This window comes from Fulmarus glacialis, unplaced genomic scaffold (genome assembly GCF_000690835.1).
Source record: "Fulmarus glacialis isolate BGI_N327 unplaced genomic scaffold, ASM69083v1 scaffold33045, whole genome shotgun sequence".
Classification (NCBI taxonomy): domain Eukaryota; kingdom Metazoa; phylum Chordata; class Aves; order Procellariiformes; family Procellariidae; genus Fulmarus; species Fulmarus glacialis.
Window position 1 is genome coordinate 1306 of NW_009212880.1, and position 18701 is coordinate 20006.

Here is an 18701-nt window from a genome sequence, read left to right on the forward strand (position 1 = left end):
GAAGCGATCAGCCACTTCTAAGCAAAAGGTATTTGCCCAAAGGATCTACAGGCTATATGCTGGTAATCGCTCTGCTGAGAGGACTCTGAGCAGGCTGTCTGGGGGCTTAGGGCATATTTTACCAGGTCTGACATCTGCCAGGTCACAAGAAGATAATCTTGAAAACAGACTGCTTCAGAGGAGGGTGTGTGGTCCCTCTGAGGACACCGATCAGGAGCTGGCCACTCCCGTGTCTGCCTGTGTTCAGTTACGGGAAGGGAGCTGGTTGTTGATGGAAAAGATGAAACTGAAAGTATTCACAGCCTTACAGGAAACAGTGGACAGTGTAATACTGACTGTTTCTCAGAATCCAAATACATTAAGCTGACAGAGCACGAACTTTTCATTTTTCTGAAACTCACACTGCTGTAATTCATAAGGCATTGGAAGGAAAGAGGAGAAGGTCTTGAGGAAAGGTGGGAAAGGAGCTACTAGATGGGGAGGTTAATTTGAACAGAATAATGAACAACACTCAAGGCCTTGATTTCATTGCTTAGTTGGGCTTTCTAAGCCTATGAAAAGGGAGAGAGAAGATGAGACTATGCCAAAAAATATTGGTAAGTAATTGAACAGTAATAAAATTGAGAGCTATAAACCACACTTCTATATAAAAAGCAATGTTTTGACAGTAGTATCTTGGATTTCACTTTATATTATTCTGTATCCTAGGGCCAAGCATGCTAATGGATGAGGACAGCTTGATGATCCCCATCAGTAAAGATGCCTATGAAGCTCTTAAGAAAAGAGAGGACTGTCTAAATAATCTTATTTATAAAAAGTTTGCTTGTACATTGACCTTCAAAAGTACAAAATGCACTATTGAAGTATACAGGAAAAAACTAAAGGGAATTGACATTTGTGTTTGTAAGGATGATCTCACAAAACACAAGGCCGATGCTTTGGTGAATGCAGCCAATGAATATCTAGATCATGGAGGAGGCCTTGCTTTAGCCCTTGTGAAAGCCGGAGGGCCAGAAATACAAGAGCAAAGCAATCTCCATATTCAAATCTATGGAAAACTCACAGCTGGCAAAATAGCAGTGACAGGTGGAGGGAAGCTTCCTTGTAAGAAAATTATTCATGCAGTTGGTCCAAAGTGGACCACTTTTGAAAAGGAAAAATGTTGTGACCTACTTCAGGAAGCTATTGTGAATGTTCTGAAGTACGCTAGTGCTCCAGAAAATGCTATAAAGTCTGTGGCTATCCCAGCAGTGAGTTCAGGTATTTTTGGCTTCCCGATCAATTTGTGTGCTCAGGTGATTGTAATGGCTGTAAAGGAATTTGTTGAGGCAAGTCCAGCAAGCTGTCTCAGGGAAATCCGCCTTGTGAACATTTTTGAGCCTACAGTTGTAGAAATGAAGAAGGCCTGTGAAAAGTTTCTGGGTGATACCAGTTCACTTCAGGAAACTCTTTTAGCTTCACCAAGCCAGCCTTCAGCTTTCATCGAACATGGAGGCATTCGCTTGTGCATTGTAAAAGGACTCCTTGAAGAGCAGAAGGTAAGTCTGTCTCCTAATATGTTGAAGAGGGAGTTGCTTCCAAGACCTTGCAGAATTTGGAGCCCAAGAGTTCAGAACACATATTGTATCAGTCCACTAAATAGTTATCTTCTTATCCTGATGAGAATTTACAAATGGTAAATAAATTATAGCGGCAAGGAGTTGGTTTTTTTTCTAAACTAGTATTAAACATTAGAACGTTTTTATTTCTTTTTTTGTATACATGCTGTAATGGCATAAGACGAAGCAGCTAAAGATTGGATGATTAATAATAATATATCCCTATGTTAATGTTTATCTTCTTATTATAACATCATGGGAGTTCACATTTTATCATGCATTCCCTAGAAGTCTAGTCTTATTTTTTGCCTTGCTTTTTTTCCTATAATTTATGTTCTCATAGGTGTCGCTACTGGAGTTATTCAGCAAACACTGAAACAGCTGAAAACAGATGATGTGCACCTTACCTTTAAACAGTGCATCATTTAAATTGATTCATTTAACCTTTTAGCTAGAAAATCTGATGCAAAATATAAGCTTAGTCAGAGTAATGCAACAGAGCTCTTAGACTGGAAGCTACATCACAGGAATGGCATTTGCTTTCAGCAAATACTGTATCTTAAAAAAAATCATAACTTTTATTTAAAGAAGTATCTTAATTGAATAGTAAGTTCACTGTTTTGAGGTGAGAGCAAAGGAGCGCAAAGTTGACATTGTGGGGAATTTTATTGACCATTTTTATAGCACTGAAAGGCACCACATGCCTTCAAGACTATGAGGAAAATACGCTCCAAAGTCTTGTATCTTTTGATAATCTTCAGCAATTAAGTTAGAACAATTACTGCTATTATCAGCATTCTGTAAACAAGTGTTTTGCATTTTACATATTTAATTTGAAATACAGAAGACCTATTATGGCAGTCTGCTGTTTCCACTGGGGATTGGAAGCAATAATAGCTTTGCAGTTCCCCTGTGTGCACTGACCCCGTTGGTTTGGTGACAAGTGCTTGCCACCCTAACATGGGGAGCGTCTGCGTGGGCTGGGGTAACAGACATAGCCATAGTTCTCTCCTGTGCATCGATAGTTGGCTGCAGAATTGCATTTGATGAGGCACGTATGGGTCACTTCTATAGCTGCTGTAATAATTCTGTTGAATACACTCTGATGACTTGAACAGCTCTTATGCACGCTGTTGGCTTCTGAGAAAAAAATATGCGTTTACTGCCACTAGAAGGTGCATACTTTGATATTTTCTAGCGCTGCCCTTAATAGTCATAAGAGAACCTTTCAAACAGCTGATCTGCTGTAGTCAGGCTTTTTAAAAGGAATTGTTCCTAAAAAGAGTGCTCTCTATAGTAGCAAAGCTTGCAAATAGTAAACTTGAAGTATACTGAAACTTTGCACTCTTTTCTTCCAGACTACAGCTATTGTGAATTCTGTGCCTATGGATGGCGAGCCTTGCTCTCCAGTTTCAAGACGACTGCTGCAAAAAGCGGGTCCAGCTCTTCAGGATGAATTTCAGTCTCATCTTAGATATTCTTCATCTTATAAGGAACTCATAGTAACAAAAGGATATAATCTGCCCTGTGAGCTTGTACTGCACATTGTATGGTGGCCGTACCACCACAGGGTGTTAGTGTGCGAGGTGATGAGCAGTTAGATTGGATTTTAATTGATTTTCATGTTGAGTGATGTGAGGACTAAAACACTTGTTTTTCTTGCAGGAATTAAAAGATGCAGTAAGAAGATGCCTGTATTACTTTAGGGACTGTCGGTCTCCCTCAGTTTCTTTTCCAGCAGATGGGATTTGGTCCTTAATGCTGCCTGTTGATATAGTGGCAGAGATCATGATTGAAGAGGTTTTAGATTTTCCCAGGGCACACCCTGAGAACAAAATAGATGTGCAGATTGTCTTTTGCCCAGATGACTATGAGGCCTATCAGGTAACAAATTTGTTGTTAACTACCAATAAGGAAAATGCAAAACTGTAAAAATATTCCCATAGATGACTACAAATTAAGATAATCTGAATTCCATACTACTTATAACATTTGCGAGCGGCAAATCCCTTTGTGAAACTATTTGTCTCATTAACAGTTATTATTAATCTTTACAAAACTTTGTTTTCTCTTCACTAAAGCCAAAGTCTTCACCCTGTGTTCTGATAGCAAGGGGAGGGAGCTCTGAAATTCCCATGACTATCAGGGAATTTATAAGAAAGAGTCTACTCTTAACTTATTAGGGAATAAGCTTATTCCTCCTCAGGGAATTTCTTTAGCTATTTTTTTTTGTATGAAGTTCCTGGGGCAAAACACTATCAACACATTATATGACCTAACATGATAGAAGGGTTGCAAACAGACACTGGATAATTTCAACTGCAGTGTGCCATTTTCCACCTTTTGAGTATTTGGCCAATGGGATTAATACACAACTATTTTAGATAGCCATCTATTATAAAAGTACTTTTTTTCCCATTTAACTTCAACCATCCATTCTTTCAACAGGTGCAAGAACGAGGTGGAGAGGGGTTGGAACTAGATGATCTTTAAGGTCCCTTCCAACCCAAACCATTCTATGATTCTAAGATCAGATCCACGTTCTGTAACAGTCCCATAAACTCTAAAGGAACCTGTATGACAGCTGTGTGCTCATCACTTCATCCCTTGATAATCAGGGCACAGCAGAAACTCTTTTTGCTGAAAAAAGAAGGAAAGGCAGTTTGCCAGATGCCAAATCCACTGCCTAGCAGAGTAGCGCTTCTCAGAAGTTTTCCACGTGTGATCATGAAGAGGAGCTTTGGGGTAAAGGCAGGGGAATAGTCTGGCTTTTAAAACTGAGTAAGGATTCATCAGCATTAAACTGCAAGTAATGAACACCTTTATCTACTGTGGTTCCATGAATTCTGGATATGCCACAACCACAAGGAGTTGGTAAAGGTGCCATTCAGTGTGTAAGGTGTCTTACCTTAGGAGACGTAGAAGAACAGGAATGCATTTGATATTTTCAGGAATAACATTTTGGGAAAAGCTGACAAATGTCAGCTGTTAACAATTTCAGAATTTTGAGGTGGTGGTGTAACTACAACTTATCTAACAGAGTTTTGAAGTGACAAATTAAATACTTGACGACAGAGATTGCGAACTGCTTCTAAACTTTTCTCTTTCAAGGTTTTCCAGAGGAAATTTTATTCGGCAGCACACAAACTGGGAAAAAAGCAATATTACAACAGAAGTGATCATTTGAGTAAGTAATGAACAGAAGAAGAGGTATTTCAAGTAAATGAGCGCTCCAGATTTGAGAATCTGAAATCACATTCCTTTAAAAAGAACTTAGTATTTGCATATGTGTCTTGGGGAAAAAGGGAGGCAAAAATGTGTGAGCGCTTTGCATTTTTACATTAATAGGAATGGAACTGGGCAGTCCCTCGTAAGATTTTCAAACATAAAAATCCTCGTCAGTGCCTAACTTGTTGGAAGTCATTTAGTGGAAGACAAATAAATTCTGCATGTGTGGGGTTTTTTTTTTCCTGGAAACCTTACCTCCTGGTATCTAATCTCTTTTTTTTGAGCGTACCAGAAGAGTAGTGTGTTTCTTGCACTGTACATCTTGGATTACATATAGGAATTTGTGTTAGCACTTGAAAGCTCTTCACTCTTCCAATACACTTGTATAAAAAAAAAAATCTTTCTTCCAGGTACAGAGTCAGGGAGTCAAAGTGTAAAAGAGACTGCAAATAATGAACCAGCTATTGAACTTAAAGGGAACATATGTACAGCATTAGAAGCAGCAGAATCATGGATCCAAAGTGTGGTACAAATTCAGGAAAGTAATCATGCTATTATTGAAAACAACTACATTTTTAGCCTCGGCAAAAATGAGTTTGCAGAACTATCTCGAGAGCAGCATTCTAGTGTACGTGTATCAGAAGAAGTGAGAGGTGGAAAAGCAAGACTGGAATTTCAGGGCCCTCCTGATGCTGTGATTGATGCAGTACTCGCAGCTGAAAAATTACTGCTTCGTATGCAAGAGAAGACTACAGCCAAACAAGAGGAACTGCTGTACTTAATGGGTATGTTAAGTAAGTAAGTGCCTAAATAAGGTCAAGTATGAAGCAACATATGTCTATGTATTGCTGAGAGTGGACAGATGTGCATTCAGTTCACACACATACTGAGCATTGCTTCAATTACCGATATTACTGTACTTCTATCATATGAGCCCCTGAAAGAGCATTTGTTAGCTTTGGTTACTCACTAGGCAATATTCCTAGTAGGGCACAGTTTATACAGGAGCTGGCCATCGTTGTACAGCCAGCTGTAATGCTGGCTTCCTTCAGGACAGCTTCACTTTAAAGCCTGGCCACTGGAGGCTTACAAAATTTGCACTTTAATGAACACATACCTTTGCTGAGCTCTTTTGCTAGCTACAGCTGGACCACTGTTGCAGGACCCACCAATGGACTTGTTCTGCAGAGCCCTTGACTTTCACTAACAGTGGATAGAACTAGTGGCATTACAAAATTTACTGAGTGATCCATTTTTCCTCGTGTTTGTATAATCATTCAATATAGATACCATTATATGAAAGCTGGGTTGTGGAGAGATGTAATGGGGAAGATAAATTGCTTTTCTGTGATTCTCCCTCTCTCTAGTTTCTTTAATAAATGTAGAAAAAAAGAATAAACTCATCTATCTATCTATCAGTCCCTCTCAATATTAGCCTCTGGCATTACTCTGGAGAATATTTAACATTCTTTGTTCTTAACTAAACTACCAAAGTAAAGTATTGGATCCCTCCTCCTTGCCTTTGCTTCAGATATTGTGATATATGAAAATTTTACTCCCTCATTTGTATCCAGGCCAACCAGAAGCAGGTCAACTTTTGGAAGGACACCTTCACAGGACAAATACTACTAAATGTGGACAGATTTCACTGGTGGAATCATACCTTCAGGAGTTTAAAGACAGACAGAAACAGTTTGAAAAAGCTGGGCTTCATGTTCTCAAGGTAAAGAGGGTATTCATGGAAAAACTAAATCTCGGCTGATACATTTGAACTAACATGTTTAACATATGCTTAAAAAACTCAGATGAACTATTTCAATATATTGCTTTTAAAAATTAAGATCAAGTCAGCCTCATCCTTAAAATAGATGTAGTCTATTATAGATGTAATAGAAAGTATTTTAAACATAATGCAAATAATCACTCAAAAAGTGTGGTTAAATTCTGAGAAGTCCTTTTAACTGTACTGTATATTCTGTCTCTTATTTCGTGCTTCACATGTTCCTTTATAGGACTCTAGAGAAATATGAGATTGGTATGTTAGAACGAGTACAATATTCCAGGACACTAATGCAGTTTTCTTCTTGTGAGCTTGACACCAAAAATTAGCAACTGAATTTGTCAGAGTTGTGACAGATTAGTAGTGTGTTGAAGTTGGGATCTTGCTTGGATATCACTGCTTTACTGAACGGGAGGAGGGTGAGGCTGTGCAACACAGAGAAATATGGAAGTTTGTGAACAGGGATTTGTGTGCCTAGTAGTAATAGAGAGTAACTGGAAACCAGACTGCCACGTGCCGAACGGCCTTTCATACAAGAAAGGTATTTAACACTGAAATAATAGCAAATACCAACCTGATGAAAGCAAGTGCTTTTTGATCTGCAGAACTAAAGACTTTGTGGAGGCTCAAAAGCTACATCAGCATTTAAAACAGTGCTGCACTGAGGATCAGTCATAGCAAAGTTAAATGACTTTTAACAGAGCAAGAGCTTGATCGTGCCTCAGCGCCTGCTTGTTTTCAGCTGAGCAGTCAGAAGTCTGGCATGAGCAGGTTGCTGAAGAGGCAACTGGTACGAACTTTTGCCATAGGACTGTGCCTGGCCCACTGGTCAAGTCAGGTACGGGAGTGAGAGCTGCAGTGTAGCCAATTCACCTGAAGTTCTGTGTGGCGTTAACGCTGCATGCAGCCACGGTTTCGAGACACAAGCTAACGTAAAGGCCCTCTCATCTATGGATCTTTTTTTCCCCAAGAGCTGTAAAGTTTTGATCAACGAGAGCTGAGGTTCTCCACGCCTTGCAGGACACTTGCCGTTCTTTCCAAGATTAGGCTGTAAGCACCCACACAGCTTATTCTCATGTATGGTTGCTACTCTATCTGTTCAGCACAACTCAAGTACTGGAAATCAGTACACTCGGATATATTTCCCATTCCGGATGTCAACGAGAGGCATTGGACAGTGGCATGCTTCTTTTTCTGTAGATCAGTTGCACGCTTCACATACCTTATCCGCTACATGGTCAATGCATATAAGCTAAATCAAAGGTTCTTACATTAAAAAACATAGCCTGAACAAGAGCACTCGTGGATTTCATGGCTTTTGGTCTCCATCTGCTTATACTACACTATTATTTATGTTACAGATTGAAAAGATACATAATCCTCTTTTATCTGCTGCATTCCAACAAATGAAAAAAAAAATAGAAGAAAAACAAGGTACCTCGAAAATAACCCACAAGTTGTACCAGCATGTTCCTGCTCAGTTCTGTAGCTCGGTGTGCCAAACTGGATTTCACAGGATGTATTCCCCACCAACAGGTAATAACTTGCTTTGGCATCTTTAATCAAAATGAACACTGACTGACTACTAAAGTTGGATTAAAATCAGAAAAAATGGCATTCCTAACCAAGAACTGTTTCTTAGCTGCATTTAGAGTCATATGAGCTTACGTTTTTATCTACAGTAAGATTTTCCCCTTTTTTCCTTCCTGATACTGTAGAGTCAGTAAGGCTCTGGGAAGATAAGCCTGGATTCTAGCCTACCCAGACACTGTTGACAGCATTGTTAATATACACATAATGCCATGTCCAAGTTTTATTTCGTTGCATCACTCTTTAAAGAAAGTCAACATCCTTATTTAGTTGCTGCAAACATGCATTCAGCAGCTTGATGCTTTAAAGCATGTTCAAAGGAATCACGGAATAATTGAGGCTGGAAGGTTCTTCTGAAGGTCACCCAGCCTAACCCCCTGCTCAAATCAGGTGCGATCAGAGGCAGAAGATAATCTGACTGAGCAGACTGCCATTCACTCTAGAGTACACTGAGGAAGAGAGTTGTGGTGTCTATGAAATATTGTAGTAGACAGATGTTTTCAGAAATGGAAATAATAAGCATTTGGCACCTCATTCTGCGATAGGTGAAGGGTGTGATATTTTTGCTTGTCAAATGCAGACTTGGGATTTCAGGCAAGAAACTGTTCAAAAAGTGGAGATTTGCCATTCCTTGTCTATGCAATGTACGTGGCACATTTTCACACTTTCAAAGTAATAATAGGATGATGGTCTAATGTAATTTCTTTGCACCTTTCCATGTGATATTGTAATAGCACTTTTATGCAGCATTTTCCTTACAAATCCCAAAGCTTTTTTTGTAGTTTACATTATTAAAAACTTACATGCTTTGATGCTTATCAGAATCCCTAGTACATGATGACAGAAGTGTTTATATAGATACATTATACCTTGATGTTTCTGTCACTATATTAACAGTTAAATCTGGCAGTCATCACTGGAGTAGCAGTTAAATCGGAATGGCCATCAGCTGTCATTGCTCATCATTTCCATGGTCAGTGCTAGCATCAGAGCCACTTAATGCAAATTTACCTCCAAAAGGATGGCACACATTGAGCAGTAACATAAAATGTAATACTGAATCAAGAAGCAGTCTTTTAGTACTACCACCCCAAAAGAACCAATTGTTAAAAGCTTTTTTCCTTTTCTTCTGAAAATTTTTCTTTCTTTTTCCAGAACAAAAATACGGAGCTGGCATCTACTTTAAAAGGAACCCGAAAAGCCTAATCGAGGGTAAAGATAGGTGGGAAACAGACTCTAAAATGTACGTGTTTGAGGCTGACGTATTAACAGGCTTATACACTAAAGGCAAGCCGTCTTACATTATGCCACCGGCAGTGGAGGGGGATGCCATTAAGGTATATGACAGCTTAGTAGATGATGTAAACAATCCTGACACCTTTGTTATTTGCAACAGTGCTGGGGCCCTTCCACAATACTTGTTGACCTGTTCCCAAATGAGGGAGAGGTATATGGCCCTCTGAGGAAACCAGTAGCATCCTGAGTAAGAATTAATCAGAATTGTAGCTATTATGAAGACCCCCTCAGAACAAAGTCTAGTACTTAGATTTTAAGAGGATGCTCTACCTGGTAACATGCTGTGATCAAAGTGCCTCATCCAAAGTGCTCTGAAATATCCGTGAACAGAAAAAGTAAGTCAATACCTTAGGGAGATTAGAACAAAATTATCTGTGAATGGAAACAGAAGGGAAAGCATCACAAAATACAGTTTAGCATTTACCTGGTCATTTACTTTATGCCTTAAAGTGTTCTGAGCATGTGACTATAGACGATGTTTGTGTAGGCTGTCATTTTTCCATTATATTTTCTTAATCTGAGATATTGCATATATTAGTGAAACCCAAGAAATCTTGGCTGTGCCTTTGATTCTTAAATTTTCTTTTGACTTAAGTAGGTGAATGTGTCAGGTGAAAGCTGTTTCCCACTTAGGGACATGCTATTAAATACACGTAGTTATGACAAATGTGAGGCAATACTTCATGATTTCTAACAGTAGTTGCTCTTACAGTTTCTATTAATGATTTTTATTAGAGATTCCAAGCATTTTACATACATGTATTCAAAATAAAAAGTATGAATGACACTGTCAGCTAACCTGTTATTTTTCCATATAGCCTTAAGAATGTGACTTGGACTGTATTTGAGCTTCAGATTTCTCAGTGGTGGTCAATCAATCTTTGAAAGGCTACAAAGTAGTAGAGAACTGGTTCAAGCTATAGCTTGAAATTGTTCTTCAATTAATCTACCTTTACCGATATCTTTCAAAGATTACAGTGTCAACCTTGTAGCTAGATATCCCCACATTGCTTCTGTAGTGACCTGAAGCCAGTAAACGGAAAAGCCAAGAGCTATTATACTCATTTCAATGTAAAAGGGGATTCAGTCCAGTCTCAGGTACTTTGAAACTTTCTGTACTAAAGCCTGAAACTATGTCTGACGTTAGCAGGGTTTAAAACAAATCTATTGCCCCCAACTAAAAGCTACTACCAGATTTGTCCAATCTGAAGCATTTAAAGCCACCAGTTATGGCCCTAACTAAACACCCGAACGGCTTATAACAGTGCTGCAATACAGAAATAAAGGCTCATCTGTCAATATCATGTCTGCTTCGAGACTGAAAAGTCATCTACGCTTAAAACTAATTATCTGGAGAGAAGAAAGGCTTGCATAAAACTATTAAAAACCAATGACATTGTCATATGAAAAGCATTTCATCTACGTGTAAAGCTAATGGAGAGCAGTCTGAACCCTAAAATGTAGATGAAATTAGTGCTTAATAAAACTTTTCAAAATAATTTGTTAATGAATTCCCAGCACATTTGTACTGCGCCTGCAACTCCCAAGATAGTGAGTGCTAGGAACCACTCACAAGTCCAAAAGAAATTAAATTATAAAAGTCTAATTCTGAACTCTGAGGTTGCAAGTAGAAAATTTTTTTGAACCATTGCAAAACAAACTTTCAAATGAATATAATCCTTTTTTTTTTAAGTTATGTTTAAGATTAGCTATGTGTACACTGTTGCAAAAGGGTAGCTTTTATAGTGTGTGAGCCTATGCTCTAGTGTAATGTTAAATGGGAACCCCCCACCATGAACTTGTAAGAACCATCTAACACACGAGTCTTGTTCTCACAGAAATCCCAGGGTTGCTTTTAGATAGTATGCTGGAAGTTTGGAAACAGAATTAGTCTATTTCTATTTTAAATTCTCCATTTAAGCAACCAATTCTTTTCCTCTATTTCTGTCCCATTTTTTCTCATGTTTCTTGATTCACACATTACTGCCAGGAAAACACACAGCTGTAGATTTAAGGTTTGTTAGGTAGCACTGAACAAGAATAAGCTCTTATTTCAGCTTGCTTCAAGAGGTGTCATTTTTTTAAAGGAGTTTCATGGCAGGACATTTTTTTTCTGTTTTCTTTTTTGAAAAAACTCAGTACAGAGTTTCTGAACTACTGCAATAATTTCTAACAAGCAAGGGTTTTCAGAAAACCGCAAAGAATTTTTTTTTTTGGCACAATGTAACACCTTTTCTCCTACTCGGAATAAAGAACAGTTTTCATAGTGCAGTATTATTTTAATACTGTTACACAAGTACTGGTAACAATGTATTTCATTAATAAGATTTTTATTAACTTTGTAACTCTTCTTAACTGCATCTGAAAAACGTTGGTAGTCAGTTTAATAGAAAAAATAACTACTGAGAAAATTTTAACAGCTTACTCGAATGCCCAGCACATGCTTCCTGCTCCCTCCACATACACCCACAATTTATAAGGATTCAGTCTTACTGAATATTTATCTTGCATTTTATTATAGCGAGATTTTTTTTTCTAGTATATAATTTCTACTTAAGTTCACCTGTGCTCTCTGCACTTAGTGATATAATATATGTATATATAGTTTTTAAAAAACTGGTAACGTAAGAGGCTGTATATAATTATTTTCATCTGGTTCTCAAAAAGAATAATTTCATATACAGAAACTAGAAAATAAACCCAGCACAAACTAGATTGTACCAAGTAGTACATATTAAAATAATTACCACAGTAATTGAAAATACCTGATCTTAGTCCTACAATAATCAGTTAACTAGAGGCTACTCCACAGCCTCTGGGATTTCTCTGTCATCCACAATAAGGGTATGAATAATTCCTTCCTTTCGTTTTCCACTACTGACAGCCTTAATGTAACAGCTGTGATTACCAACACTGAAGTGAGTTTCAGTCCCATCTTCTACAAATTCACCCTGGGAGGAAAGAGACAAGAATAAAACCAGACATGTGCTATTTTAGTAAAATAAAAGCTTGAGTGCATCAGACTGTTTCCAACATCAAGACCACTTGTAGTTCCCACAATTAAAGCAGCTGTAGTTACCTGCGACAAATGCAGCGCAAATGCTGAACTAAGCTGCAGAATCTCAGACAGGGCTTTGTCAAGGCGTCCAGTTAAAGATTTGTGGGTATTAGATAACAATCAAAATTTCACATAATCAGAAATGATAAAGTTGGAGTTTGTGAATTAATATCGTTGATCAGTAAAACAAAAATAGAAAAGAGTTTCCTTCCGAGTTGTGCAGTACAGCCAATAAGTACCACACAAACCTGTGCTGAAGTGGCAGTAAAACCGTGCAGGATTTAGTGGTACAAAGGACAAAGAGATCCCCAAATTGAGTCTAACAGCTATGTATTTTGGATACATAGCTCCTGCTGCAGTTATGTAATTTCCTATTACAGATTTTGCCATACATGGCTGTATTTTTGTCATCATCTTTGGGAGAGTAGAAAAATCTGTGTGCTGCTCTAATACAAGCACAGTTTGACAACTAAACCTGTACTTGTAGCTTAAAAGAATATCTCCTAGTGCATTTATTACATTATAGAAAAGGCTGAGAACCATCAAGAGCAGAAGTCCTCATTCACTGAGAGAGGACGTTTCTTCCACTGATTACTAAAGAAACATTTGGTGAATCTTTTCATCCTATTCTCAAGTACAGCAAAACTGTTGATTTTACAACTTGTACTCATCCAGGGGATTACTTGTGACAGTAGTAATCACAGTGACAACTCTCTGGTGAGAAAGCACATCCTTCAAGGATGGGGTAGCCTACATAGTATGCGTATTGAAAGCCATCATAATATAAAAAGACACCAAATAGATCAAGCCTTCTAGCTGTCAACCTGCTCTAAAAATTAATGCAGATGTGACAGAAAGACAAAACATTTGATTTGTTCCAACGTGACTCTTAAGCCCTAAGTGTTAGGGACCATCTCTAGGTGGAAAAAAATCGTGAGTCATAACAGACTACAGGTGTTCAATTCTCAGTCATCACTGACACAAGCAGGTTTGGATGAAGTGGCTCTATACTCTGCATGAAACTCAAGTCCCTCCCACTCTCCTGAAAGTTTTCTCCCCAAAAACCCTGGACAACCAACCCAGAAGATTTATTTTGCTTGTCTAAAAAGTGTAAACAAAAGCATTGTTTATCCTTAAATATAGATGTTTGGCATCCTAACTGAAATACTGTCAGTTGTAAGATATAGTGAAGGACATTTGGAACAGACTAATAGCGTACTGACTGTTTAGGCATATGCTCATACTCTGTGGTAAAGTGAGGTAACATGCCCCTCTGGCTTATTTTGCTAAGCTTTGGTTATCTAGCCGTAGGCTGTGAAAAGCCTTTGGAAATGATCACGTACCGCTGTTTCCATTTTTTGGCCATTGCACCACACATCCATAGTGTCCTTTTCTGTGAAGGAAAAAGAAATCAAAAAGTAGAAAGAACAAGATTTTTTTTTTCCCCTACAGACAGGAAGATCTAGGAATTTTAAAAATTTACTGTTGAATTTTACTTTCAATTCCCAAAAGTTGTTCCTAATACCTGGGCTACAGGGTTTGTTCTTATATTGGAGAGATGGGAGGCTCTGTCATCAATGGGCAAAAAACTTTTGCTATGAACATACATTTTTACCTCTCCCTAGACCTGGCTGTTAACACTGGGTTGTTCTGAATATTGTCAGAGATGTTAAACTGAAAATCATTCTTAAACTGAAAACCTTGAAGCCAGAAAAATGAAGTAATTTCTGCTAATCATTTGAGAGCTGTTTCAATGAAGCTCTAACATTTTTTCCAGGTTGATTTAATTCAAAAGCAGCATTACTTAACATCCATCGAACTGTTTGTATTCTTAAAATCTCCTTGAAAACCCAAGTACCACTTTAAATATGAATCTTAGATTTTTTTTCATATGAAACAATATTCTTTTACTCCTCCCAGCACATCCTCCTTAAATTACTTTGCTCTAGAATTCATGTTACTGACACTGTCATCCACAGGACATCAGTAGAGAGCTGAACACTGTGTGCCTTTTAAGTAAGCGTAGGGAGATTAAAAGTCCTGAGGCTTAAGAAGAAATCATAGCCCAAGATCTCCTGTCTTCAGGTCTAACCATACAGCAACATCTAGGTGAAAGTTTTCCCACTAGATGCCATGGACAAATTCCTCAGGGGATCCCTTCCTCCCATCTGCTTGTAATGTATTTGGGAAAGGGGGGCAGAAGAGAAGAAATGTATTGCCTTGCTATTAAGAAAGTGAAAAAAGTCATCTGAAGATTTTAGATTAAATTTGTAGTTAAGAAGTGATGCAGAAAAAAAGGATACTGGTTAATCTATCAAAAATGTAGAATAACATTGTCCCACTTCCTCAGTTAAAGACTCCTTGGCTTTGGCCTATGATTTTTGGAAGGAAAGCCTGGTTACCTGCTCAACAAACATACACACACAGCGGGTTTGATCACATCGCAGATAACACTTCTATAACATGCTTCACCTGGAGAACTGTCTTGCCAGGGCAGCTCTATGGATACAGAAGCCAACTCCTTCCAACCATTTTTTTCTCTTTTTTTAAATCTAGACCGTGCTGCTGTAGAACAGAACACTGACAGCAGGCTTACACAGGTGTAACAAGACCATTATTTTTCGGAGTTACTCCAAAGTTCCAGGCCACCCAGGATTTTACACCGCAACAGTGCTAGCCACTGAACTGCACTTTCTCTTAATTACCAGTTATTAAATGCATACAAGTTTATTCAAAGGCAGCAACATGAAGTCATTCAATGTTTACTTACCTAGAACAACTCTATAGTCCATACCACCCAAGCTCAGTACCCAAGTATTGGTTATTTTTGACCTGTTCTCCATATACTTCTTGAGGCTCTTTCCATTGATCTCCAAAGTATATTCATATGCAAAGCCACTGACTGCATCAATGTTAATAGTAGCTCTTGTTTTGGCTGCTCCAACAGGGAATGTTTCTTTACCCACTAATTTAAACATCCATTCTTTTCTTATTTCTTCCTGTAGAATAAAACACAGACAATGGGTATTAATTGATAAACCTGAATGCATGTTTTAGTATAAAAAAAAATTGAACTAGAACTCAGGAAACAGCTCAATACTTAACTATTATTTCAGAATAAACAATATTCTGTATGTCTAGAGTGCGTCTGCCCAAGGACAGCAAAGCACTTCATGAATATTCACATCTTAATTGTAACTGAAAAAAAGAACGATGCAGTTCATTAAATTAGGTAAAGTTAATCAACTGAATATACCTCACTTGCATTTATTAGTCTTTTGTTTGTTCTGATGCCTGTTGCATGGAAGTGCACTTATATAATCTGTGTCATAGTGAATTTTGAGCACATAGCAATTTCACCTTTCCATCAACATAGACAACACGTTTTCCTGAAGTGGTCCCATGTTCAAATTCAATCTTATGAACACCGTCACTTAAAGCTACTTCCCAAACAGCCACCAAATCTGTCATCTTCTCTAAGTGGCTGTACCGAGACCTATGGAAACACCAACAAAGTAAATTAGTTGTCATTGAAAGAGTTCAATTACTGATGTCTATAGTTCAAAGCTTTACCGCTTCAGGGCAAGTCGCTTTTTACAAATGAAAAAAGAGATTTGAAAGAATAAGCATACAGAACTGCTTGTATTTTCATGTTTTTCAAACATTCAAATATGACAAAATATCACAAAATATAAACAGACAGTTAAACAGACTCACTTTGACAAATACCATACAAAGACATATATATCCATCTAACCTCTAAAGCTTCCATCTCAGGTGACAGTATGGTTACAAAATTATACTTAGAATTCAGATGCTCCTGGACAGTTCTGCAATTTCTTGGCAGGTGTTAAAATACAGTATTTTGATTGATCTCTGAGAAAGTGTTTTAGCCTTTTAAACTTGAAAAATAGTCAGGATGACCAGTTTAGCTATTATCTGTTTTAACAGATTTGTCTGTAATCTTTCTCATAAACATTACCTACATCATTCAGAAATGCAACTCTGCACACACAAACACCTATAGGGGAGGAGATCTGGCAAGATATCCTTTCATTTAAGTAATTTTTAGTGTTCAGATACAGTCATAAGTGACCACTGGAACTGTGGATATCTTTCCAAATCTGCTCATACCACAGTTCTGATTTTTTACCTTACTTCATCTTCACAGACAGTAATCTCCTCACGGGATGCCATAGTAACCAAAACGGCCTTTAATCCAATTAGCAGCAAGAAAAAAAGAAAAGCAGAATAGCAACATATAAGTGTTGAGGCCTAAATTTGCCTCGTTTTCTCCATTTAAGATAAAGAACATTTTTAAAAGTGTCATGAACTATCATGCACTGCCATGTCTATGATGAAATACAACACACAATTTTTCCTCTTAGACAGAAAGGCAAATGTAAGTATTCTTTACAAAATTAGTAAGTGCAATTTATCCTAACTTTATTAGCACATCATAACTTTGTAAGTTTTTTAATGGAAAAATGGTTTGCTTAACTTGTGAGCAAAAGCTTAGAAATGGACAACTTGACCAAAGCAGGAACCAAATCCAGAGCTGCCCATCTCAGTCACAAACCGTAACAAACTAGGGACAGTTGCCACCTCAGGGAAAGTGAAACAGCACAGGCAACGATTTCAACCTACTCACTTTTCTAAACCACTGTAGTAGTTTTCAACAATTGTATTAGCAATTTGACCTGGCAATTCCATCATAAAGTCTATGTGAACCACAAATATAAATCACTTGTTTCTTACTTAGGAGGTTTTTAGACCATGACTGTGTTTTACAACACTGCTGACTTATTTTTAATTTATTATTTTCACCAAACAAATTAATTTGTTAAGAGCTATCTGCATTCTCTGTGCATATCAATAAGCATAATTTAAGTAAGTGCAAATAAGAGAATTTTTGATAAATTGAACTTCTCAGTGAAAAATGAATTAAAAGTGAAGTTGTAAGTTCTAGGGTCTCTCTTCAGCATAACAGAGGAGTGTGCATTTAAAAATTAAACCTCCTTCACTCTGTCTTAAGCTTCTATTTTTAGAACATGCTCAAGTACACTGTATTACTCTCTGTGGTTTTGTCAGTCATTACACACATTTCTGTTCATAAACTGAAAAATAAGTTTTAAAAACAGTGAAACTGTTTTAAGGATCTAAGGATTTAATTCTCACAGTAGTGAGCAGTCTATACCACCTAATAAATGCCGAGGAGGTTGTTTTGGTTGTTCCTTAAGTTACGGGTTGATTTCTGTGAAGGCTCGCATCCCCTGGCACAGGGTGGAAGTCAGGCGGGGTGTATTTCTGTGCTTCCCCCTTCCCCTTCTCGTCAAAGGAGCGGGTGCCAGGGGCTCAGGACAGACCCACGCTTGTCCCTGCCAGCTAATCGACGCAAGAAGTGGCCTCAGGCACAAAAAGAAATGCCTGAAGAAGTGGCACCTGGAGCATGTCTACAGCCTACCCGCACAGACTGCATCACCCGTGGCAGTATGCAACCCTGCTGCCTGAATTTTAGCAGATAATTTAGGATTGATGCTGAAAGGGTTAGGAAACATGCCAGAACACACAAAACACACAATTCTGTTTTTAAACAAATCATGGTAATGTGGTAATACACTTTTTTAATCAAACCTGAACCCAAACTCTAGGCCAGCTTTATGTTTTCTGAAGGACATCGATACCATCAGAGTTGGAAGGGAAGGCCGTACACTACTACATGACCAGGAGATGCCCGCCGCAGAGTTGGCCACAGAGTTGGCCCTCACTCACTCACTGGCTCGAGTCCAAGGAAACGGATTTGTACTAACCGCCGACCCGACCGCCTCACTGCATTTTCTGTTAATTAAGTCAGCAGCCCAAAATGAGATTTACTTCTTTATGCAGAAGGACTTGTTTTGAAAAATAGGATAGGATTACCGCGCTGCACCCACCCAATCCACGCCTGGTGGCAGACAGCGGGGGAGCGTGCACTGAGAACCGTATGAACTCCAGAGACGGCAAATTTCTCTCCACCACCCACGCTTATTGCCAGCAAAGAGGTTTTTTTAAAGTAAGTCCTGAGAGCCACCTTTCTAAATCCTTCCTCGAACAGCTTATTGCTGATCGCCGTGATCCTCCACACCCAGTGAGCACACGCGACTCCTCTCTG

General features: G+C 38.3%; 2 protein-coding genes across 2 annotated transcripts; one reads left to right on the plus strand and one right to left on the minus strand.

Annotated features, from left to right (window-relative positions):
* Window positions 1–550: 550 nt before the first annotated feature.
* Window positions 551–9659, plus strand: PARP9 (poly (ADP-ribose) polymerase family, member 9; the record flags this gene model as incomplete). The annotated part of the gene is given in 9 exon segments (XM_009578026.1): window positions 551–590; window positions 704–1538; window positions 2957–3184; window positions 3264–3482; window positions 4710–4785; window positions 5237–5611; window positions 6401–6549; window positions 7968–8142; window positions 9352–9659. Coding segments are annotated over 9 exon segments (2405 nt in total), but the record flags the coding sequence as incomplete, so codon positions are not given.
* FAIM (Fas apoptotic inhibitory molecule) lies at window positions 9442–16042 on the minus strand. The gene is made up of 5 exons (XM_009578025.1): window positions 15911–16042; window positions 15321–15549; window positions 13894–13943; window positions 12258–12443; window positions 9442–9675 (listed from the first exon to the last, which is right to left on the minus strand). The coding sequence occupies exons 1-4, from the start codon at window positions 16019–16021 to the stop codon at window positions 12294–12296; spliced, it is 540 nt and encodes a 179-aa protein (XP_009576320.1). The 5' UTR covers window positions 16022–16042; the 3' UTR covers window positions 9442–9675; window positions 12258–12293.
* Between the last annotated feature and the right edge of the window lie 2659 nt (window positions 16043–18701).